The sequence below is a fragment of the Oryzias latipes genome, chromosome 1 (assembly GCF_053564925.1).
Source record: "Oryzias latipes strain Hd-rR chromosome 1, Olatipes_Hd-rR_3.1".
In the NCBI taxonomy this organism is placed as follows: Eukaryota; Metazoa; Chordata; class Actinopteri; order Beloniformes; family Adrianichthyidae; genus Oryzias; species Oryzias latipes.
This window is the reverse complement of record NC_136237.1, coordinates 10,439,899-10,463,987: the sequence shown is the minus strand read 5'-3', so window position 1 is coordinate 10,463,987 and position 24,089 is coordinate 10,439,899. Positions and strand designations below refer to the sequence as shown.

General features: G+C 45.1%; 3 protein-coding genes and 1 long non-coding RNA gene across 7 annotated transcripts; 1 reads left to right on the top strand and 3 right to left on the bottom strand.

Annotated features, from left to right (window-relative positions):
• Nucleotides 1–2,616: 2,616 nt before the first annotated feature.
• LOC105354712 (uncharacterized) lies at nt 2,617–4,357 on the bottom strand. The gene is made up of 2 exons (XR_909279.4): nt 3,395–4,357; nt 2,617–3,304 (listed from the first exon to the last, which is right to left on the bottom strand). It is a non-coding gene; the product is annotated as an uncharacterized LOC105354712 (long non-coding RNA).
• LOC101169913 (regulator of G-protein signaling 8) lies at nt 3,158–6,145 on the top strand. Of its 4 annotated transcripts, XM_004066219.4 has the most exons (5): nt 3,158–3,296; nt 3,364–3,420; nt 3,491–3,543; nt 5,608–5,771; nt 5,840–6,145. In XM_004066219.4, exons 1-5 carry the CDS (start codon nt 3,253–3,255, stop codon nt 6,005–6,007), a joined length of 486 nt encoding a protein of 161 aa, XP_004066267.1. In that variant the 5' UTR covers nt 3,158–3,252; the 3' UTR covers nt 6,008–6,145. The 4 variants fall into 4 exon arrangements, with proteins under 4 accessions (XP_004066267.1, XP_078792299.1, XP_020560923.1 ...); XM_078936173.1 differs by lacking the exons at nt 5,608–5,771; nt 5,840–6,145 and adding an exon at nt 4,390–4,793; XM_020705264.2 differs by lacking the exons at nt 3,158–3,296; nt 3,364–3,420; nt 3,491–3,543 and adding an exon at nt 4,434–4,636.
• A 745-nt stretch (nt 6,146–6,890) lies between these two features.
• Nucleotides 6,891–8,295, bottom strand: c1h19orf53 (chromosome 1 C19orf53 homolog). The gene is made up of 3 exons (XM_023959734.2): nt 8,141–8,295; nt 7,500–7,555; nt 6,891–7,425 (listed from the first exon to the last, which is right to left on the bottom strand). The coding sequence occupies exons 1-3, from the start codon at nt 8,226–8,228 to the stop codon at nt 7,279–7,281; spliced, it is 291 nt and encodes a 96-aa protein (XP_023815502.1). The 5' UTR covers nt 8,229–8,295; the 3' UTR covers nt 6,891–7,278.
• A 696-nt stretch (nt 8,296–8,991) lies between these two features.
• mri1 (methylthioribose-1-phosphate isomerase 1) lies at nt 8,992–23,981 on the bottom strand. Its single transcript, XM_023959721.2, has 6 exons — nt 23,618–23,981; nt 22,753–22,976; nt 16,562–16,731; nt 16,317–16,493; nt 16,023–16,247; nt 8,992–12,676 (listed from the first exon to the last, which is right to left on the bottom strand). Exons 1-6 carry the CDS (start codon nt 23,747–23,749, stop codon nt 12,543–12,545), a joined length of 1,062 nt encoding a protein of 353 aa, XP_023815489.1. The 5' UTR covers nt 23,750–23,981; the 3' UTR covers nt 8,992–12,542.
• Between the last annotated feature and the right edge of the window lie 108 nt (nt 23,982–24,089).

Genomic DNA, 24,089 nt, shown 5'->3' with positions numbered 1-24,089 from the left:
AGGAAACCCAGATGCAGGGAAAAATCCCCAAAATGTATTGACACGACATTCAAAGACCTGTTTGACGCACTCGCCTGAAAGCAGAACATGCTGACACTGAAGGCTCTAGCAGAGTTATTTAAATACTCTTAGACTCATTTTTTTAAGTGCAGGATGCTGTGACTGCTTAACATGTTTCACAGGAGAATGGGCGGAGTCACAGACAGCCTGCACATAAGCCAAATAAAAGAATGGAAAAAAACACTAAACAAGCAGAACATGACCGAGGGTTGTTGCTTTAAAATGCTGAAAGTTCAGCTGAAATTTAAATAGACTTGTTTCTCCTCTGTTTATTTTATTGTACACATCACAGCAAACACTGGGTCCTTTGCCGTTTCTGAAATACATATGTTCAAAGTCCATCATTCATTTTCCAAACCAGTCTAATCTGAAGCCAATCCCAGCCTCCTTTGGACATTTAAGATTGACAGTTCCTCAACTTCTCTGCTAGTTTGTTGTGCTTCAGCTCTTAGTCCAGCAGTTTATAGTTTTTTATAGGTCGGTCCGTCACTTTCTGTCCCTGATGAGGATTCAGTCTTCTCCCCTCAGTGTGTTTCTGTGCCCTTCCCGCTCTAAATCTGCCTCAGGATCACAGATTCTTGATTAGTACGCCTCCTCTCTTGGATTGTTGTGCTTCAACCTCTGTGAGTTTCTCTGCTTTGGATTTGGTAAGCTGCTGTGGAGGTTCGAGGTGATCTGATTCAAGATTCAAAGGGGTTTATAGTCAAATGTACAGTAAGGAAATGGGTTTCCCTGTACAATGAGATGCTTACTGTGCTGTTCGCTCTGAATGGCATAAGGTTAAAGAAAAGATGGGGTATCTGAAACATTCACACAAAATGTAAAATATAACTATGTAGTAAATGACGAAAACTATATACAAATCAGCTTTTGTGCAAATTCAGCTGAGAATAAATGTGTAAAAGAGACTTTCGTGAGGTGAACAGTGTACTGAGCCTTCCAGGTGCCAGTGGTTAAAAAAAACTGATAAACCATGCGCACGGATTAATCAATTGTGCTCCTACTGTTAAGTAAACCGTGCACGCACATATTGCATGTGCATGTCTCTGAGCAGAGCAGCTGGACTCGTAGCTTCGTGTTTGCAGTGCTTTGTTACGGTGTGCGCAACAGAGAAGGCTTCAGACCGCAGTCCGTCTAGCTGTTCTGTCTGAGCGAGGTGCTGGACTCAGGAGAACCGTGTCTCTTGAGAGATTTGTGTCTCCAAGCAGAGAAGCAGCTTTGGGACAGGCGGAGGCGCCTTTTGAATGAACAGTCCTGGGAAACTGGACAATCATGTGAATTTGTGTTACCATTGGGGTCCAGACAAAATAAAGGCTGATGTTATTCCAGTTTAAGTTTATCCACGGCTAAATGTTGTATTGACCTAATCCTAACCCTTCTTTCGGGTCTGTTCCACCAATAATAAAGCACTGGCCACACGAATTTCAAAAAACTATAAGCAGACATACATTTAATAATAATCATAACAATAATAAAAGCCTGTTTAGAAGATCATCTAGCTCTATTTCGGAACTTTGTTTACAACGACACTCAAATTTTTTCTTCTATGGACATGTCGTACTTTATCCTGACCAATCACTATCTTACACGTCATCGGACCAACAGTAGTTGCTCATTACTACTGTAATGCCAATCAAATAGTGTGACGTCATCATTGGTAGCAGGCCGTGTTCGGGGGCCTGGAGTCCCGCTTTTTAGCTAAATAGAAAAATAGCAAAATCAAAAACCTGTGTAGTTTTCTAGAGTATAATTTCTGCAGAGGCAGAGCAGCAGTAGTTTCTTAGAAATTAACTTCTTAGTTGAGGGCGGAACTGTTGGCGTGGAGTAAGCCCACCCCCTTCCCATCATCCAGCCGTTTACACGGTCATCAACTAGCGCACAGCCCCTCACACCCCTAACCCACAATTATTTTTGCAACAAAAATGGCAAGCAATGTTGGAGCTTCCCAGCCATACAATTTTGATCCAGATGCCTTCTCAGACGAGACAGGCAGACATCCATGGATCTAGTTGTCTACAAGAGGATGCATCAGAATGGAGCAGAGCAGGGAGCGTACGGCTTGCCTTTAGAGGTTCTGTGTCACACCTACAAGCTTTTTCTCTTTTGTATATCTGCTCCTGATTCACAGCGATTTGAATAAAGAACTAAACTCTGAACATTGTTTAATTTTTTTTTTTTTTAACCCTTGTGCTATCTCAGATGACCCCACCCTTACATTGACGTGTACTCCCTACCATGACAAAGGTGGATAAAGGTGGAAACATTTCATGTAATCCATGGACACCAGTGAAGATCACAAATCATTGAAGAAAAAAGGTTCAGAGCATTGTCTAGTGGGTCTAGATGACCCAACTCCCAATGTTAAAGTGCCTAGGATAGCACAAGGGTTACAGTGTCCTCCATTATCAGAAAAATGTCACAAGAACATGTTAAAAACACTGAAAACACAATGTTCATCAGAGTCGGTCTTCAAAAACAACACAGCCAACTATGGTGATTACTTCAGTCGTGGTCAAACTCAGGCGGAATTTAAGAGATGAAGCAACATCAGTGATCTCTGTTTTTACTGTTTATTAGAGATACCATCTTAATAAGTCATCATCTTAAAACAAACAAGCTGAACATTTTTAGCAGACTTGTCCGTTCTTGTCTTCCATTGAAAACTGCGTCATTTATTTTCACTCTTTTCAGAATCCTGAGACCCAAAGAACCCAGGTTGTAGCTTCTCTTCCTCAAACTAAACTGATTATACACCGAATAAAAGGGAGCAGCGGAAACAGTGGAGGTCTTTGCCCTTTGATGGGAAGAAAAACATGGGTAGTTTGTTTTTTTTAACAGTCGAACAGCTGCTCCTCAAACATGCAGAGCTCCTCTTTTCACAGATGGTGGATACTTCCGCTCCACCTGCTGCTCCTTCATCACCCTGTTCTTCTTTGTGTTGCTCACCTTTAATCATGCAGCGTCCCCTGACCTCACCTGCCCCCCATCTTTAATCCTTTGTTCCTGCTGCTGACAGAAAATCCTCATCTTCATCAGCTTTGCTTCATCTCAGCGTCCCAGCTGCAGCTCTGACAGCAGCTGATGGGCACAGCAGATAGCTCAACCTATATAAGAGCAGCTAGAGCTGGAGGGGGGGCAGAGCGCGACCCCGCTGCAGCACAGAGCCTCTTGATACCCTCCTAACCTGCAGTGATGTGTAAAGGCCTTTCCTCCCTGCCTTCTTCATGTCTGGAGAAGTGAGTATCTGGCGGTGAAGACATGGAGAGAAGGTTCAGAGTCACTTCCAGTGTCTGTGTGTTTCAGGGCCAAAGGGATGCGAGTGAAGCTCATTCACCTGGCAGATGCCCATCACAAGCATCGGTAAGTTGGCTGCGTTCAGGCTCAGAAGAATGAAAACCAGCTTTGGTTCTGACTGTCGGTCTGACCTCAGGCTTCACGACGGAAAGACACTTCAGGATCTGGAAACCCTGCTGAACACCAAAAGTAAGAGATTGACTTCTTCTCCACAAAGGTTTGAGCTTTTTCCTCATCTTCTGCTCTGTAAAGCGACCAGCAGGTGGCGCTCCGCAGAGAAGGGAGCTCCACTCAGACTGGTGTTTGTTGAACTGCTGACAAAAACTGTAAAACTCACCTGTTTTCCACCCAAATGCAAACTTTAAACTCAAACCTGACTAAGCTGAAAAAGAAGCTAAAGGTGTGATGAGGTCAACCACCTGAAGATCTGAAACCTGCAGCACAAGCAGACCAATGGCCATGATCCCAGCCCAAAACCCAACTCAGCAGGACTAAAAAACAACAAAGAACAATCAATTCTTTTTTAAACATGACACTAAAACACATTCAGCTCATGGTGCGTCTCCATAAAAACATCCAGATCCTCCTTCTGGTTCCTTTGCATGGTCTTCAGCGCTCCTTCATGCTTTACTTTGGGGTTTTGGAAATAAACTAAGGGCTGCAATGTGGTGTAGTGGTTAGTACTCTGACATCACACAAACAGATTCAAATCCCAGCTGAGTTCTTTCTGTGTGAAGTTTGCACGTTCTCCTGGTTCATGTGTCAGTCCAAAACATGCTTCATAGGTTCATTGGTTGCTCTGAAACCGTGGTTATGCGTGATTATGACTGTGTATGCGTGTTTGTATCATTGGCAAATATTCTGTTATTTTCATTTAGCAAATTCAGCTTTTATTACTTTAATTCAGCCAAGAGGACTCCCTTGAAAAATATATCAGTAGATCTGAATAGGATTTTTCTTCCTGGTTAAATAATAGTTAAATAAATAAAAAATACATTTTCTCATGCAAAAAATAAAAATCAGCTTCCTCTGCAGGATGGCCGGCCGTTCCCTTACGGATAGGAGGAGCTCAGTCACCAGGAGAGAGCTGCTGCTCCTTTAGCTCAAGCGGAGCCAGTTGGGGTGGCTCATGCATCTGGCCCGAATGCCTTCTTGGGGAGGTGTTCCAGGCTGGTCGCACTGGGCAGAGACCTCAGGGAAGACCCAGGACACGCTGGAGAGACTATGTCCCTCAACTGGCCTGGGAACACCGTAGCTGCTGTCTGGGGAGAGGGAAGTCTGGGTGGGTGGATGGAGTTTTACTTCAGTGAGTTTACAGCTAGCATCCTGTTTCTGATCATTCATTCTTTAAAAATTCCTCTCTTCTTCTGGTCCAGGTCATTAGTACGTTGCTCATGGTGACTTTGGGTTTAAACGTCCTTTGGTTCTTCGGGACATTTTCCTGGTTCAGGGTTCACTGATGTACTCTCATTTGTGCGTAATTGAGTTCTGTGGACAAAAGCTTCTGTGCATATTTTACAAACATCATCTCATGGGGATTTTCAGAGTTTTGACTGAATTCTAAAGTGACTTCAGTTTCTGGCTGCATTTGAAGGAACCTGTTTGATCTCAGTTTTCCTTTACAGAATAACTGATTAAGCCATTTTGGAATGAAACTGTCAAAATGTTGCTGCTACTCTTTCCGTTGGTTCATGTTGGCTGAAAAAGGACCTTCAGGTTGGAAGGTTTCCTGCCTCTCTGGGTTCAGGAGGATCATCCCCACAGAATTGTGGGTCACCAACAGAAACCCTCTGCATGAGTGGAACCAGAGTCAAAACTTTTATGGAAAACCTGATGACTTTCAGGCCATTTTGGTTTTAGAATCTGTAAAATGAAGATCCAAAGAAAAACAGAAGTTTGGTTGAGTTTCAGGCTCAAAATGAACGTACATGAAACTGGAAAGCATAAAAAAGTGTGATCTTTTAGCGGGAGGTCTTTACCCTGAGCCGAAACATTGAGTTGATCATCAGAGATTGAATATGGGCGCCGTGTGGATGTCATTCATTCTCACAGCTTCCATCCTCAGATGCAGGGAAGATCTGCCTCTTTCATGAACATCATTCCCTGTAGGACTGAAATGATTCTTTTGAGACTAATCTGGCTCCATGACTAGTTATCTCCAAACTGGAACACTTGATGAAGAGCTGTTTTGTTGTTTCCTTCATGTCTTCTCTGAGCAGGATCCTAAAAACCAGAACTGTCCTTCTCTCCCAGGTGGCCTGCAGGCCTTTCGAGGCTTCCTTCGTTCAGAGTTCAGTGAGGAGAACCTGGAGTTCTGGTTGGCTTGTGAGGACTTCAGAGTTTCTCCTTCAAACCTGCTGAAGAACAAGGCCAGCAAGATCTACAGCCAGTTCGTTAACCCGGAGGCCCCACTGGAGGTCAGTGAAGATAAACCAAGCTCATCTGTCAATCAGGACAAAGGTCAAAGCTTCCTCCTGCTGAACAGGTGAACCTGGACGCTGAGACCCGCGAGGCTCTGCTGGGTGTGATGGAGTCTCCGAGCGCCGACTCCTTCCTGGAAGCCCAGCAGAGGATCTACAGCTTGATGGCCAAAGACTCCTTCCCTCGGTTCCTCCGCTCTCAGCTCTGCGTGGAGGCCCTCAAAGCCTTCTAGAAGCTCAGCATCACTTCTGCTGGATGTGATGGTGGAGCCGCGTTACCACTGCCATCCTACGTTTGTGTTGAGCTTCCCTGTGGCAGGAAGCTTCATGTGATGCTTGCTGTGCTGCTTTAATAAAAACCTGGAGCTTCAGTGTTGAGCTACTTTGCATCAGGCACACATTCAAGAACACGCTTTCAGCATGTGGTGTTCACACTGGACGAGCAGGGAGGGGCCTCTTTCTTCTTTTCTTTTATTTCCTAGCGCATGTCCGCCACCTACAGGGGGAAGAGACTTGGTGCAAATCTGGTGACTCTTGCTCCAGGCTTTTTCTTTCACAGCTCTATTCCAATATGTGATAAAGTTGCTGTCATAATTCTGGCCGGACGCACAATTATTAATTTCTTCTTCATGATCATTTTCAAATAATTTGCACTGCAGTGAATTAAAAGGGACGCCATTCATACATCACTACCAAATCCAAGTCCCTCATTGGTCAAAGTTCAACTGGTTTAACTTTCAATGCACGTTTAAGGGTCGCAAGCTTTGTATGTAAAACCCCAAAACGCTCATAGAAACCTGCGCAGCAATGCGTGAACCCAAAGGTTTGAATGCCGTAGCCCGAAACACACATTAGTGTAAGTTTAAAAGGACTTTTCCCTGGAAGTGTTAGCTTGAACGTGCCTTGCCAAGGGCGGGGTGAACGCAGCTTTAGACCTGAAGCAGCTTCAGAGACGCCCAGCCACACCTTAGAGGGCCGACCTAAAACAAGGCTTCAGCGCTTGCCCCCCCCAGCACACACGTGAGGAGGGGCTAAGTGGTAGGGGGACAAATGCCACTCTTAGAGAACATCAGCTCTTCAAACATCATCTCAGTTTGAAAGTCATGAAAACTGATATAAACTGATCATTATTATATTTATTGATTCAAATGGACGATCTTCTCCAGATGTTTTTGATGAGTCATTGTTGACTTTTTCAAATCGTCCCAGAAAACGATGGTGTTTGTTAAATCAAACACAGTGAACCTCCATCTGACCCCCCAGCTGCTGTTTACTGTTACACAGATCCTCCATAGATCCTCCTTCAGGCCACAAAGAATGCCCCTGATCCTGGGGGGTCTGCAGGTTGCTCCTGATCCTGGGGGGTCTGCAAGATCCGCTGACCCTTGAGGGGGGTCTGCAGGTTGCTTCTGATCCTGAGGGGGTCTGCAGGTTGCCCCTGATCCTGGGGGGGGGGGGGGGGGGGGGGGGTCAGCAGGATTCTGTCTGCTGCTTCAGGACAGTCTTATTTTGAGCTGCCTCCCGGACGGCCAGCTGCTGGGGGTCCTTTGGGCTCAGCGCCTTTCACCACCGCCAGCGGCTTGTGGAGGGAGGAGCTAGCCCTCTGAGTCACCTCTTGTTCAATCTTGTTCCTGATGGCCACCTCCAGACCCTGGGGGGAGGGGGCAGAGTAGTCAAAAACAGTCCTGACAGTTCCCAATAGCTGTGGGGAGGAAATGACCTCACCTTTTTCAGCTTCTGCTGCTGAACCAACGGAGCCTTTTTGGGTGCGATGATCCTTCCTAACCACGGACAGAGATAAACGCCATCGGAGCTTCAGGTGATCTGGTTTAGACTACTACAACAATTTACACAGAAGAATTCCAGAATTGAAGCCGAACCATGACTTTTAGCGAGTGGGACGTCATCCATTCAGGCTCTGACCAAATAAAATTGATTCAGTCGACTAATTATTAATTATTAATTATTATTATTAATTATTTTACAATACGGACGCTGCAATGTTGGAGCCAGACATCGTCAGTAAGCAGTGATTGGTCCAAAATCTGTCAATCTGACGCTTCAAATGTTCCAGTTGGGGGCCAGCAAGCACCACATACATTTATTGACACATTAATAATTTGAATGACTTGCACTACAGACAAAAGATCACGAAAAAATAGAAATAGAAAGACTGAGTAATAAGTGCTTATTTCCCTAATAAAGTCTATGACATTTTGGCTTTTTGGAGACAGCTGGTACTTCCTGTTTGGGGGGGGGGGGGGCTCAACTTGACGTCACAGCACGTTTCTGCGCGGGCGCGCGTCGGCCCCGCGTGCGGGTTTTTTTCGCGGTAGCAGCTTTCGTGCGGCTCCGGTTCTGCTCACCTCCTTTCTTCGGTCCTTTCTGCTTGTTGTGCGGCCCTTTCTTCGACGCTCCCGGCCGCTGCTTGAACTTCTTGGAACCCTGCGCCATTTTTACCGGAAGTAATTCTTCTACAGAGAACCACGTAGTTCCGGTCGCCTTCCGACTTTTGTGGCGCCCTCTGCTGTTCAGCTACTGTCCTACACTTGTAAATACAATCAATTCTCATTTACTTTTGTAACATAAATTAAGTGTCTAAAAGCAGCTTTACTTTACAATGCATTTTTTGTTCTTTTTTTCTGCTCTATTCTCTTTCTATGAATGTTCATCCCTGATACACTTAAAAGACAAAAAAAGACACATTGCCTGATTTTTAAATTTATTTGTAAATTTTGGCGGAAAATAAGTAATTGGTTCACATTAGCACTTTGTTACATACAATTTATTGCCAGTTTCAGAGATCTAAGATCTTCAGCTGGTTTTCACATCCAGACTGCTACTTTGGTCCATTACTCCATGCAGCTCTCCTCAAGAGCAGTGATGTTTTGGGTGTTGCTGGGCAACGCAGACTTTCAACTCCTTCCGAAAAATTCCCTTTGGAGTTCTATGTGGTCCAAAGGACTTTATTTAGGTTTTAGTTTTAAAACTCCTATCTCGGGTTTCATGCTGATGTGTGATTTTTATATGCATTTATTAAAGCACTTTGTTATTTCTATTTAGTGTACTTAATACATCAACTGATTAAAACAGAAGACAGGAAGGAAACAGAATTATTTTGACTTTTTTTGTTGGGTAAAAAGAAAAGTTCAAACCTAAACCTGGAGACTTAAAAACTTTTCAAATACTCCATAAAAAATGAGACCTGACAACAGCAGCAGCTTCGCTGTGGTTTTATTCTTTCTACAGATGTGAAAAAGAAAATGACAGGTTCAGATCCGTTTGATAAAAATCCATTTTGAAACGACATTATAAAATCAGCATCAAGTGATTCTCAACAACAGTGACACACGTGCACGTGAAGAGGCCATCGAACACACTCCTTCCAGCACCTGCTTTGGTTGGCCACGGCGCCGCCACGCCCCCTGATGGCTGCAGGTCAGGGAAGTCAGACTGAAGGTGGGGGTCTGGCACGTGCTTCAGCTCTGATCCGGGCAGACAGATGGCGAGGTAGAGTGTGTGTGGGAGGAGCCTTCCCGGCGTGTTTGGACAAACAGAAGCTTTCTGCTGTGGCCAGAAAGGTGAACTGAGAGCTGCTACGGGTCAGGAGCTTCACCGAAGCCACGGCGCCGCTTCTGTGTGGAGCTCCACGGCCAAAAAGACGAGTGAGAACTTACATCCAGCTGAGGAGAGTCCTGCTGCAGCCGTCTGCCTTTCCCTGCACTTCCAGAGTTTTTTTTTTTTTTGTGAAAAGTGAAGTCTGTGTGTGAAATGAACATTTACAGTGAGCAATATCTTCTTTCATGAAGCAAATCTTCTTCTCAGCCTTTTCTCCACACAAACCCACACTGGGCAGTTTTTCAAAAGAAAAGTCCAATATGTGGGACTTTACATCCGTCTTATAAATATCAAAACAAAAGTCGCTGCTGTTCCAGGAAGTGAAAGTTTTTAAAAGCCTGTTATAAGGAAGAGCCACGACAAAGTCAGGGTATCTGTGTCTGATGTTTCCAAGGAGATCTAGTTAAAATAATGAGAGGAACCAAAGGTGGGCTTCCAATCCCCTTTTCTACCAGGCTGGTTCCCATTCTACTTCATAACCAGACTTCAACTCGGCACCAGATCTCATCTTTCTCATACTTTAACAAGCTCCACCTCTTTCCTGGGCCAAAGCGAGGAGCCACTTCACCTTTTCAAAGTCAAAGGTTAGGAGCGGGCCTAAAAAAAGAAATGCTGAGCAATCAAAGAAGTAGCTGATCTATACAAACAAAACTGGTCTGTAGAGTTTCTCTTTTTGTGGTCATCCTCTAAACCGGAGCCCATCAGACAAAGCCTCTGTTGTCAAAGGCTGTTGCTAAATGGAGGCAGACAGAACAGAAGATTGTCCATCTGTAGAACTTACAACAAGAACAATCTTCTCCTCCTCTCTGACAGGCATGGTCAGCTGCGTGAAGATCTTAAACTGCAAAGTGCTGACTCAACTCTGAGTCCAGATGAAAGATGGGCTCACTCTACCCAAGTGGAACAAGCTGACAACTAATCCAGAAGGTTTCAGGTTAGGTAGAAAAGAGGCGTTAACTTTGTCATACTGCATGCGTGCAGCAGGGGGCAGTGTGGAACATCTGTCATCAGGATCAGGTGAGCTCAGAGATCAAAGCTCCAATCTTCCTGAAAACTCCCAGATCAAGGCCTGAAAGGTTTTCAGTTTTCAGAGTTTCTCTGGTGACTTCTGCTGTGAGGCTGAGGCCACAGTGAGCTTTGTGGGTGGGTGTGGAAAAAAGGGGGGGTTGGGGGGTGTCAGAGCACACTGAGCAGAAGGGGGAGACGTGGCTGAAAATCCCCAAACTGAAGTTGGTGTGAGGCAGTTGTACATTCAGAGGGGTGGGTGGAGACTCGGTCCACTCTTAAAGGAGCAGTTCACCACTTGAACAGCGTTCAAAAGTGAATCTTTCATTTCTTTCCCTAAAGAAGAGGCTGACGGAGAAATTCTTTAAAAAAAATCCCAGATGAACAGGTGATGTGCACCGGAATCACTGGTACTGCTCGGTAACGACTTTGCTTTTCGCCTATCTCTATCAGATCCAGGAGCACTAGTCTGGAGTCATGTGCATGGGTGTGCATTTAGTTTGTCTTTTCAGTTCAGTCATTTTGCAGAGTCAATGCTTTAGAGGCTAGGGTTGGGTTATGTTGACCTTAGTTCCCTCCCATTGATTAACTTTCTGTCATCATTTTATTTGTCCCTAAAGAAGAGAAAAAAACTTTATTATGAATCTGCCAATTATATGAAGTAATCTGATTAAAGTGCAGGGATTGGGATCTTTTCTTCAGGTTATGCCTCAGTTTCCCACATACAGAAAGGGCTGTGTCTAGATTGGGGGCTTGTCCGGGATCAATATTCATTAACTGCTTTGGTTAGGGGTTTGATTTTTTTTGAGCATATGGTGGGTTAGCTGCTGTGACTTTTACGTTTAACAGTTTCATTCACAATCCACACTAGCAGAAGTTGGATGGGTGCACAAAGCCCGACATACTAGTGTTATTCCCATTTCGGCATTTCCTTCAGGGGACGCCGCAGCAAATCACCTTTCACTAAGTCGCAAAGGTGGTTTGGCAGAAATTGTTATGCCGGATGCCTTTCCTGACACAACCCTATATTTTTCCAGGCTGGGGACTGGCACAGGGAGACCCAGACGTGGGCCTCTTTGTGGTTACATAGTTGGGCAGCAGCGCTGAGGGTCTTGCTAAAGGACCCACATTGGATGTAGCTCATCACGCCCCGTGGGAAACAAAGTCTTTGCTTGTTTTGCATGAGCCAGTCCTGCACTTAACCAACAGAGCCAACCAGCTGCAATGAAAAGCCTGGCATACTAGTGTTTGGATTACATCTATTTTGTCTAAAAATCTGGAAGAGAGAGCACTCACTCTGCAAACTGAACGAAGAAGTAAAACCAAAAATAGCCACAGCCATTTAACCAAGTTTGTCCAAAGCCTGGACTGTAATCAGAATCCTCGAGAGGCTCTTCTGCTGCTCTACATGAACACACCAGTTTACTATCTGAGCTTCTTAAAAAGTCCAACAAAGAAGTTGAATTACCCTAACCATGATTCAGTGAATGTAATATAAAAGCCACAGTTTGTTCAGAAGCTTCATCATTGCTACGGATGATCTGAAAAGAACAGATTCCTCTTAAAATAGAAGAAAAAATCGCGTTCAAACACAAACAAGCATGGATTTTCGGGTCAAAAGAAAGCAGCTTCGAGCAGACCTGGCTTCAGAGAGCAGGACACACCAGCTGCTCAGGATGAACGCTTCCTCCAAGACAAAGAGCCGAGCCCCAGACCCCGCTTGGCCCCGCAGACGAACAGTGAGGGACAGATTTACCAACGGTGCTTCCATCGCTGCTGCTCAGCTTTTACAGAGAAAGGGGGAAATCTTTTTCCACATAAACGTGTGAACGTCAGAATTTATCCTCCACAAATGAGGAGGACCTTGATTCAGGAGAGCCTAACTTTCTATATATGTACACAAATCCAGCAGGGAGGTGGTGTTTATTTACAGGGGGGGGGGGGGGGGGGGGTGTAAGCAGCATCTTAGAAACCCAACTCGACTTCCAACTCCAGAAGAAGCCGGAATTTTGTGAATAAAACCCAAAAATTTAGATTTATTTTAGTCCAGCTTAGCTGCAGGGGTGGGGGGGTGGGAGGGGCTTTTTGGAGACAGTGTCTGTGGTGTGAGTTGTGGGGGGGCAACAAAAGCTGAGGCTGTCAGCTCTAGAGGGCAGTGAGGCGGCCGGTGAGCGCCGCCTGCAGCTCAGACGGGAGGAAGACGCCCAGCTCTGTGATGATGCCTCCTGTAATCAGCTGGTGGGGGGTGACATCGAACGCCGGGTTCCACACCTCGATGCCTGCAGGCGGGAGGACAAAAACAACGCTGCTTTAGGGAGGAGCTGAGGCTGTCAGGTGGTCATCTCACTCACCGATGACACAGTGAGCGAGATATTTGATTCAAAAAGGACTGTTGGTGAAGAGTCAGGAGGAAAACACTGTTGATATAATGAATGGATGTTGTGAAAATAGGAAGGAGAGAGCTTTGATGTAGAAATTTAGGATAATTATGACTGTTAATGTCTCATTAACCTGATGTGGGTCTCCTATACACTTGTGTCGCTGAGCAACAATGTGTAGCATTCAGGATCCAACTCAGAGTGGATTATTTGTTGTAACCGGTACCTTTTTTATAAAAATGTTTAATTATTATAATTTTTTTTAAACCCTTTGGTGTTTTGTTTGATGTTAGACTGTTTCAGAGTTGTTCTTGTATCAGATAATGGAAAAGAAAACTAATACAAAGTGAGTTTTAAAAAAATAAATAAAAAGTCTGTTGGTACTTTAATCTGTTTTAAATCAGGTTTGATGTGTTTCTTGACTGCAGCACCACATGCTGTAAATGAACTGAAAAAATGTCATGTGACACCTTTCGTTCGTTTGGGGGATTTTCAGACAGACAGGTTTTAAAAGGCATCATTAAATGTAAAGGAAGCTTTTTTTTAGAAATAGATTTGCCCAAATGACTGACATGCGTGTTTGAGGGTCGTATTCAGGCGGGTTTGTACTGCAGTCGCACAGTTCATCGCAGTTCACGTGGACAGTCACAGGCAAATCCAAGCAACATTAAGGCCCGTACACACCGGGACGAATATTCGCCAGGCGTTATTCGCCAACGTTTTTCGCCACGTTTTTTGTGTTCACACCCAGGCGATTTTCGCTGACGATGAGCCGAGTGAACATGCAATTTCATTCCCTGACATTAGATGGCGCTTAATGTAAAACAGAAATACTCCTGTACACAAGGTGGCGCTGCACAACTTTACGCTTCTTAAAGTCGCTTTTCACTCAGAAGAAGAGAGCAAGTTTTTACACGCTTGTCAGAATCAAACAAAGAAAACATGAATATTTCAAGCATCAGTAGCTCCAACTGGTGCTTGGTAAGGGGATATTTAAGAATGTCCGTCATTATTTCTTGGCGGCAGTGTAGACGCTACTTGGCGTCTATCTTCTTCGCTGGTATGTGTGCTCAGCAAGGCAGTTTTGTGTTTGAGCGCCCCCAAGTTGTGTTTTACTGTAACTTCAGAAGCTCCAGACAAATGTGCAAAAGCGCCATTCTCATTGGTCGAATAGATTTCAATGCGACGCGTCAAAAAAAAAAAAACGAACCCGAGGCGTTTTTTTTTTTTGACGCTTTGACGCGTGGCGTTTCTTCGCGTCGGTGTGCACACTCTCATTAGTGCCCTTTATTTAGTCACGAGGCGTTAAGCGTCGGCGAAAATCGCGCGCGAAATTCGTCCCGGTGTGAACTAAACGCGCTATTGTGGATACGACTTGTGCAATGGCTGAAGCACAAACTGGCCTTTACAGGTGGGGCAAAAAAGTATTTAGTCAGCCACCACTTGTGCAAGTTCTCCCACTTAAAAAGATGAGAGAGGCCTGTAATTTTCATCACAGGTATACTTCAACTATAAATGACAAAATGAAAAACAAAACAAAATCATTTTTAAAGATTTTATTTCTAAATTATGGTGGAAAATAAGTATTTGGTCAATAACAAAAAAGCAAGATTTCTGGCTCTCACAGACCTGTAACCTCCACTAGTTACCTGTATTAATGGCACCTGTTTGAACTGGTTATCTATACAAAAGACACCTGTCCACAAACTCAAACACTCCTAATGACAAAGGCTACCATCAGTAAAACACTACGCTGCCAAATCCTGCAGTGCCAGACGTGTCCCCCTGCTAAAGCCAGGACATGTTCAGGCCCGTCTAAAGTTTGCTCGAGAACATTTGGATGATCCAGAAGAGGATTGGGAGAACGGTCAGATGAAACCAAAATAGAACTTTTTGGTAAGAACTCTACTTGTCGTGTTTGGAGGAGGAAGAATGCAGAGTTGAATCCAAAGAACACCAAACCTTCTGTAAAGCATGGGGGTGGAAACATCATGCTTTGGGGCTGTTTTTCAACAAAGTATAGGAAAGAATGAATGGGGCCATGTCTCCTCAGATTATGAGAGAAAACCTCCTTCCATCGGGGCATTGAAGATGAAACGTGGCTGGGTCTGTCAGCATGACACACGTCCCAGGTAATGGTGGCTTCATAAGAAGCATTTCAAGGTCCTGGAGTGACCTATCCAGTGTCCAGATCTCAACGCCATAGAAAATCTGTTGCCCAGCGACAGCCCCAAAACATCACTGCTCTAGAGGAGATCTTCATGGAGGAATGGGCCAAAATACCAGCAACAGATTGTAAAAACCTTGTGAAGACTTACAGAAAACGTTTGAATGCTGTCATTGCCGACAAACAGGATATAACAAAGTATTGAGATGAACTTCTGTTATTGACCAAATACTTATTTTTCACCATCATTTATAAATGAATTCTTTAAAAATCAGACAATGTGACTTTATTTTTCTCATTTTGTGTCTCATAGTTGAAGTTTACCTATGATGAATTTTACTCTCATCTCTACTGTCTTTGCCTTTTTATGTACATGTGATGCAACCAAAAAGACGTCCAATCACAAGCTCGCTTCCACCGAGTCGAGTCAATTATAACTGGCTGAAGGTGAGCCACAGTGACGGATGTGTGTTGTGTGCATTTATTTATGATAACTTCTTTTTTTCACAACAATACCTGAATAAATTAAAAACGACACTTTGTAAAACCAAAAAGAATAAAACTGTCAAAAAGACCCAAAATGCAGGTTTTCATGTTTGTAGCCGTCACCTCCAATAGACATCTTGTTTTTTTCATAGTTATAAACGTCGAATAAATAATAAATATCTAGTTCGTTTCTATTAAGGTAGAATAAATGCACAGTATGTTATCGCCACAAAGTTAGTTGAATCTTTTATGTATCGAATCATGTGACACGAAAAACGATAGAAGTCCAAAATATTAAGGCTCATATTTTTGACTTTTCAGTTTTTCTCTGTTTGTATTAAACGAAATCTGAAACCTTCAAACTGTAGCAGCTGGGATCTTTTTCCCAAAGACTTTTTCTGAAGGTTTCTGTATTTCTTAAATCACCTTTTAAAAAAAGTCTCTTTGATTAAAGGCTAAGCATCTTTGGAGATGCTGGATGAACCAGCGGCTTCACGGCTGAACGCATGCAGCAATATTCTCGCCTCTGAAGGAAAACAAAACGCAAAGCTTGAAAATCTTTAGCTCTTGGGAGCCGGGAACAACTCTTCTTACCTGGGGCAGCGATGGGAAGCCCGTTTATGCTGGTCAGCTCCTCGGGGGGACGCACTTCGATGATGATGTCCCTGCCGCTCTCCAGGCTCAGGTCACATGATGTACTGGGTGCAGCCACATAGAAAGGGATCCCATGGTGCTTTGCGGCAATAGCCAGTTGGTATGTGCCCACCTTGTTGGCTGTGTCGCCGTTGGCAACCACCCTGTCAGCCCCCACCACCACGGCTGAGGGAGGCACATAGGAACAGCGTCAGTTTGAGAGACAGAGGACAAGTGTGGGCGGGACAGGCTCACCTGAAATGGCCATCTCTCTCATGGTCAGGGCAGCCATGCTGTCTGTGATGAGCGTGGCGGGGATCCCCTCCGCCACCGCCTCGTACGCCGTCAGCCGCGAGCCCTGGTTGTACGGCCTGGTCTCTGTGCAGTACACACGCTTCAGGCGGCCCAGCGCGTGCAGGCTGCGCACCACACCTGCATCAAAGCCAGGGTCACATGACTGCCACATACCAACACAGGCACATGACGCGCCGCCGTCTCACCCAGCGCCGTGCCGTATCCAGCTGTGGCCAGCGAGCCTGTGTTGCAGTGCGTCAGGACGCTCACCGAGTCTCTGGGGACACCGGACAGGATGTGCTGGGCGCCATAGTTACCAATCTTCTTGTTGTCGTTGACATCACGCTGCAGCATTTCCTCAATCCAGGCAATCACACTGTGAGGAGGAGGGGGGGGTTTAGTCTGAAAGTGCTCAAGCTGAGGACGGATGACCTCAACGACACCAGTAACCGCGAAAGCTAAACGCGAAACATTTTAAACAAACTGATGCCGACTCAGCATTTTATAATATGAAGACCATCAATGTGAAAATGCCCTGAAGCCAAGAATATGATGACTTCATCAAAACTGCAATCACAGCACGACATCCCTGCGGCTTCCTTCCCTTTGGCGGTGCAGTGGTAGAGCGGCCGACCTTTGATCGGGAAACCACAAGTTTGGTTCCCGCCCTGTGCACCCATGTGTCAAAGTGTCCTTGAGCAAGACACTACACCCCCCCCTGCTCCTGGTGGTTATAGGTTGGCGCCAGTGTTCGGCAGCGGAGTGGCCATCAGTGTGTGAATGTGACGTAAAGCGCTTTAGGCCTTCAAGGTAGGGTTGGGTGATGTCCCTTAAATTGGATGTACAATGATATCTTCGGGGGGAGTATTTTAAATTTTTCGTTATTATACAATTATTATTCCTTATTTTACTGTACTTCATTTATTTTATTTCCCAACTAATGACTCAAGTGACTTGTCTAGAGAAGTGACTTTAACAAAAAAATAACAAACAAAATAGAAAAGAAGTCGTCCGCTCCCGCACTTGATTAGTCAAGTGGACCGGTGGAGCGAGCGATCCGTGTCTCTGAGCAGAGCAGTCGGACTTTGTGTTTGAGGGGAAGGGAGGATGCTTTGTTACGTGTGCGCTATGTGTGGGAGACTTCGGACTGCGATCCGTCCCGCAGCTCTAGGTGAACGAGCTACCGAACTCAGGAGAACCGGGTCTCCCGGTAAAAGTATGAGTCCGGGCAGAGCTCGGACCGCCAGCTTAAAGCAGAAATGTCGCTCAGTCCTTAGAAACCGTTCAAACAATCACGTGGATTTGTGTTTCCAGTTGTGTCCCGACAAAATAACGGCTGATGTTATTCCCACATATTTACCTTTAGCCAGGATGCAGATTGCAGCGTTTCCCGCATGGATTTTATGTTCATCCAAGGCTAAATGTTGTTAGCGCATGTTAGCATACTGCTAGCCCTGGCTTCTTCCAGTTCCGTTCTTCAACAGAAAAAGCACTGACCACAAAGACTAAAATTAAAATGATGACCGAACATGCGCTTTATAATAACCGTAACATTAATAAAAGCACGTTTAGAAGATCATCTCGTATATTACAGAGCTGCCAGATATCTATGTATGTAGCGGCTCGGCGGAACTCATTTGCTCTTCTGGTATTTCAAACACTACTGCGCATGTGTGAAGGATTTATTCCGACTGCAAGGGCTGCGCATGTGAACGTTTGTCATAATCGGAAAAAGTTTTTCTGGACCCATGTGCATGGTTGGATTCTAATCCGACCATTGATCCGATCAAGATATTTTGCACATGTAACCGCGGTATATGGTGTCGACTCGCAGCGTGGCGGGGGCGTGGCATCACGATGGTGTCCCTCCACCGTGATGTCAGTCAGCCATCATGATGGACGATCTTATCATCCAGAAACATCTCTGCAGGTTCCTCTGGTTTTACATTAAACAAAATATTAATAAGCCAAAAATACAAGCCATAGAGAATGAGATTAGTGTGAAGAAGGCTTGTGAACACTGATCTGCTAACCCTGCAGGATACACACATCACTGCTACAGAACCTCCATCAGCTCCAACCACTTCCTGACAGATGACAACTGTGAGACCAAAGCCCCCAGACCAGATCAAAACTCCTCTGTTCTGTCGGATCAAAATCAGCAGAAGTTGAGGAAACGGAGGAACATCAAGCGTTCATCCACCTTAAAAAGAGCAGAATGTCATCAAGCTGAAGGCCTCTCAGACGGCCACATTTAAAAAGGTCTGAGTCCCCTAGTGTGGCCGAAGAGACGTCACCGGAATGGAAATATAACGTGTCATTCCACTACTACGCAGATGACATCCAGATCTATCTTCCCCTAAAATCTGGAGGAGCAGAGGGTCTCGACAGATTGCAGAACTGCTTAGCAGACATCAAGTCTTGGATGGAGCTGAACTTCCTCTGTCTGAACAAAAAAAAGACAGAGGTGTTTGTTTTTGGAAAGTCTGACCTGCTGACAGGCTGCTGTAGGGCTGTTGGCCCCTGGGACCCTTCAGATGCTCCGTTCATTAGAAATCTTGGGGTAAACCTTGACAGGCATTTTAAATTCGACAAAAAGGTCAGTCTTGTAGTCCGGTCTAGTTTTTATCACTTAAGGCTAATTAGCAAAATCAAGCCATATCTACCTCCTCACGCTTTGCAACAAGTGATTCATGCCCTGATCTTCTCTAGACTGGACTACTGTAACTCTCTGTACAGTGGTATGGATCAGTCTCTGCTCCGCCGTCTCCAGCTGGTTCAAAATTCAGCGGCCCGCCTGTTAACGGGGACCAGACGGTGTGAGCATATAACTCCACTTTTACGCCCCCCTTCACTGGCTGCCTGTGTCTTTTAGAATTACTTTTAAGATTCTACTTTTGGTTTTTAAATGTCTGAATGGTCTGGCACCTCAGTATCTTTCTGAGCTTTTGCATGTTTATCGCCCATGTCGAGTCCTAACGTCTGAAGATCAAATGCTTTTAGTGGTTCCCAGGACTCGGCTTGTGACTCGGGGAGACAGAGCCTTTTCAGTTGCAGGTCCTAAACTCTGGAATGCTCTCCCCTATTCTGTGAGGTCTGCCAGAACTGACAGTAATTTTAAGACTCTTTTAAAAACACATCTTTTTACTCAGGCTTTTAACTCCAGTGAGCATATCTAGTGGGACTTGTTCATTTTATTGATTTTATTCTTTTATTGTTTTATTGTGATTGTTTCTTTATTGCATCATATTGTTTGTGATTTTATTGGATTTTATGTTAAGCACTTTGGTTGCCTTGGCTTTTATAAGTGCTATACAAATAATAAATTGATTGATTGATTGATTGAAACTGTGGCTGTGTGAGGAGAAAGGACTCTGACCTCCTCCCTACAGAAGCTGCTGCAAACTGATGCAGCTGCTGAAGCCCAGAGGTGCTAAGCAAAAAGTCTTTCACCCCAGCTGCACACACAGATCAGTAGAGCTCATGCTGAGTTCAGTGTTTTTGCAAAGTCAAGCAATCTTTATCTTGATTTCACTGTTGTTGGCGTCCACCTGTCACGGGGGCGGCGGAAATCGTCACCCCGCTAACCGCATCCCTTTCACATGTGCTGTCCATCCGAAAGGTGGGTGAGTTGGAAGCATAAGCCAAGGTCAAGCCTCAAACTTGAGTAACATGCCTGTTAACCTTCAGTGAAACACGGCTTAGTGAAGGAGACCGCGATGGGGTTTGGCAGCCCGACTAGACTTGACCGTTTACCTGAGATCACCGGGAATGACCGAGGAGGAGGAGGAGTGCGTCTCTACATCAAGCAGAGGTCCTGTCATACCATCGATCTATCTGCACGACGCTCTGCAGTTTATCCTGGGAGATTTTAGCACCGTACTCTGACCAAAGCTCTGAAAACTGATGGACATTGTGTGTCTTACTACACCGCAGCAAAAAATTTCAAAGATAGATCTCTGCTCCAGTTCAATAAGCAATGCCTTTGCCATCTTTAGGAGCTTCCAACCACGACTGCATACTTTTAGTTCCTGTGTATAAGCTTGTCTTTAGCACGAAGAGAAAGAAATCAAAATGTGGTCAGCTGATAGTATTTCATCTCTTCGGGTCTGTTTGGACTGCACAGATGTTCAATTAGCTTTGTGATTCTGTTTCATCCTACATCTCTTTCTGTAAGGATCTCAATAAGGTTATTGTTTATCCAAACAACCGACCATGGATAACTAAGGAACTCAAAATGATTACGGTATCAACAAAAAGGTTACAAAACCAACCCCTCATAAAAATAGACCATCTCCAAAGACATAAATAGGGAAAACAGGAAAGGTTCAAGGAAAAAGTGAAAACAGTTTATTTGGGTAACATTTCATCAGCCTGCCAAGGTCTCAAATCTAAAGCCTCCATGAATAAGCAAACAGAGACGACCAAACATAATTTCACTATTGGAGGTGCGTCAGAATCAGAACTACCAAACGTTTTCAATAACTTATTTTCCCGTTCTAAAACGGGGGATTTTATAAAGCATGTTCCAGCACTGAAGAATTCTCTCATTTCACTGGACGAACGTGTGATTGACAAAAACCAACCAGATGTTCTGTTGAAGAAAACCAGCAGAACATCAGCATTTGTAAATCTGCATGCTTATAAAATGAGATTGAGTTTTTCATTTGGGTGTTTTTGGAAATGAGAATTATAGTACATGGGCATCTGTAACTAAATATACATTTGGTTAGGGCACTGGACTTAGATGGTGGATGTACTGGGTTTAGTTAGGAAAGTAATGAGTTAGGGTAAAAGGGGAGTTTATAAGATTTTTCTTCTCCTCGCTCCCTTTTGAACTTTTGTTGTTTATATAATTTTGTATTGTCTTGCTTTATATAATTTTCTTGTTTTATATAATTATTGTCTCGTCTACACTTGTTTTCACTTGTCCTAAATCAATCAATCAACCAATTAATCAATCAATCAATCAATCAATCAATCAATCAAAACCAACACAGTCCTGATCCACTTTGCGGGCGTGAGCTGAGCGTCTGCGCTCACCAACTCAGTCAAGTCTTCTCCACTCTTTCAGATGTGTGCCAAACAGCGCTTGATTCCTTCAGTTTGGAAAAAAATCCGCAATAATTCCAACCTCAAGAACAAAAATATCCTAAACAATTAACTGAGTTTAGACATGCTGCGTAGTCATGAAAACCTTTAACTCCTTCAGGTCTGAAAAACTTGACCCCCTACTGTTTGCATATGAAGCCCGAAAATGAGGAGAGGATGCAAAACTTTTCCTTCTTAACAAAACGTCCACACATTTAGAAAAACCTCGATCTTATGCAGGACTTCTATTGCAGATTTTCTACAGCTTTAATAAGATGGAACCGCATTTTTTAATCCCACGGCTCGCCGCTTATTTCAACTTAACCGATAAATTTTTGCTTTTTTGAAAACTATTTTGCAGAAAGGAAGAGGCAGATCTTAGTGAATGGGATTTTCTCAGATGTCATGGTTTCTAACATAGGTTGTGTTCCATCTCCTGTCGCTTTAATTCTTTACACCGTGGGTCACAGAAAGAGGGCAGCTCCCTGGTTACATTTTCAGACGATACAGCACTTCTGACCCTCCTCCGAACGCCAGAGTTGGACCCCGGCAGCGCTCTGACACGCTTTGGAAACTGGAATAACTAGGATTTTTGCGACTTAATGTAGAGAAAACAAGGGAACTCAGTGTAGATTTTAAGAAAAGCAGGGCCAAACCTCAAGCGAGCTTCATTCATGGGAGGAAGTTGAAATAGTTGAAAGTTACAGGAACTTAGTGTTTGACTAAAATTTGATTTAAAAAAACATTTTCCTTTGTGTGCTGGTTTGGGGCCCTGTGTGTGAAAGACAAAAAATTCCACCCATCCCGAGTGGCCGGAATGGACTCCGGCAGCCCCGTGACCCCGAAAGGGACAAAACGGGTCCAGAAGATGAATAAAGTCACAGGCATCCAACCAACAAATCTGAACTCGCCGTGGGAGCGGCAGGTGGTGCAAAAAGCAAAAAATGCCATCTTAAACACACAAGCACATCCTGTCTTACAGCTTTTTAAAGACGTATTCAGGTTGCCGCTCTATTGCTCCAGCAAGGAACACTAGCAGGTACTTCACATTGTTTCTCCCAAATACCCTAAAGCTCTTAAATCAAAGTGGACATTCCCCAGAGTAGAAAGTCCCCGTTTATACTTTTTAGCCCTTAATTGTATTTTTTATTTTGATTTCTTTTCAAATCTATTTAACACACTTGTTTTTACCGTGTTGTTGTTTGCTGTTGTTTTATCTCATACGCTAAAAAACAGCTTTTAACTGAATTCCCCTTGAGGGACTAATACATTTATTCTATTCTATTCTAGCTTAGAGTGGACCTACCTCTCTCTGAGCTGCTCAGAGTTCTTCTCCATGCTCTCGTTCTCGGCAAACTCAATCAGTTCCCGCGCTGCGCGGCCCATGTTCACGGCGGTGGGCCTGGCCGAGGTCAGGTGACACAGAGACTCCCTGATGAAGGTGACGGGGTCATCTCCCCCGGCGCCGGCCCGCAGCTCCACGGCCAAACTGAGGCAGCCAACGATGGCGATAGCTGGAGCTCCACGCACCTAAAGAAGAAACATCATCATCATCATCTCACCTTTAACATTATCTCCTCCCCTCAAAGAAGAGAGTAAATCAAGTCATCTAGCACCATCTTCATCCTTTACCACTTTCCTTATCCTCTGCAATCGTCTTCAGACACCTCTCCTTTCCCATCATCCTCTGCTACCATCATCATCCACTGCCACCTTCCTTATTTTCTGCAACCCTCTTCATCTTCATCCTCACCTTGTCCGTCCATTATTATTATCGTATCATCATCTCGTCTTCCTCATAGCTGAAGTCTTTTTGCGTGTACGTCACATACCTTCACGCACGCTCACAGCCCGCATCATCACGTCTGCAGCCTCCGACAATGTTTCCCGTTTTTCATCAGTCTGCGCATTTGCGCGGGGGAGGGGGCACATGAATTATTCATCCCCAATGTCTCCCAGAGAAAGGGGGGTTGGGGGTTGGGTGGGGAGCCCGTGAACACCTGCTTCCCCCAAAACATCAAAAAAAAGAGTGGGGGGCACGAAGGGGCAAGGGCGTGCGCTGAAGGTCCGGGTGCTGACGACACAAGGGGTACCAGAGGCCGCGAGCGGTTCATGCGCGCGGGGGACGGGAGCACAAAGAAGCCCATGCATGACGCGGACCCCCCCCGTACCTTCATGGCCTTGATGGCCTCGTAGGCGGCCTGCACGCCGCGGATCTCCTCGTACACCGTCTGGTGTGGCAGCAGCAGCTGGTTGAGGATCTGCAGGGACCCGGTCCCGTAGCGGATCGCCTCGAGCGTCATGACGAAAATTTGGAGCAGGACAGCGCGCGCCCGCACGCTCACTTTCTTTGACACCCGCACGGACACGCGGGCGGAGACTGGAACGACCGCGGGCCGTGAACGTCTCAGGGAGAGGAGGAGCGGATGAAGGGGAGCAGAGGGAAACGGAGGGACCTCCTCGCGCTGACACGAGCAGGAAGGCGCGTGCAGACATGGAACCACGTGTCCAGTCAGCAGGAAGAGCTGGATCAGAGGCCACGCCCACCGAGAGGCGCGGGTTATCCGATTCGTTGTGCCCGCCCTCCCCACCAGAAAAGATCTTTGTGTTGGAAAGTTTCACCCCCACACGTTTTAAGGAGGA

Bases quoted from the DNA above. Each gene is read 5' to 3' on its own strand.
- LOC101169913 (XM_004066219.4), top strand. From the start codon at position 3,253: ATGTGTAAAGGCCTTTCCTCCCTGCCTTCTTCATGTCTGGAGAA. The intron at 3,421-3,490 runs GTAAGTTGGCTG...GTCTGACCTCAG, and splicing joins GATGCCCATCACAAGCATCG to GCTTCACGACGGAAAGACAC. The intron at 5,772-5,839 runs GTCAGTGAAGAT...CCTGCTGAACAG, and splicing joins ACCCGGAGGCCCCACTGGAG to GTGAACCTGGACGCTGAGAC.
- c1h19orf53 (XM_023959734.2), bottom strand. From the start codon at position 8,228: ATGGCGCAGGGTTCCAAGAAGTTCAAGCAGCGGCCGGGAGCGTCGAAG. The intron at 7,556-8,140 runs GTGAGCAGAACC...GTCCGTGGTTAG, and splicing joins GAAAGGACCGAAGAAAGGAG to GAAGGATCATCGCACCCAAA. The intron at 7,426-7,499 runs GTGAGGTCATTT...CCCTCCCCCCAG, and splicing joins AGCAGCAGAAGCTGAAAAAG to GGTCTGGAGGTGGCCATCAG.
- mri1 (XM_023959721.2), bottom strand. From the start codon at position 23,749: ATGACGCTCGAGGCGATCCGCTACGGGACCGGGTCCCTGCAGATCCTC. The intron at 16,732-22,752 runs GTAGGTCCACTC...TCCTCCTCACAG, and splicing joins TCTGAGCAGCTCAGAGAGAG to TGTGATTGCCTGGATTGAGG. The intron at 16,494-16,561 runs GTGAGACGGCGG...GCTTTGATGCAG, and splicing joins TGGATACGGCACGGCGCTGG to GTGTGGTGCGCAGCCTGCAC.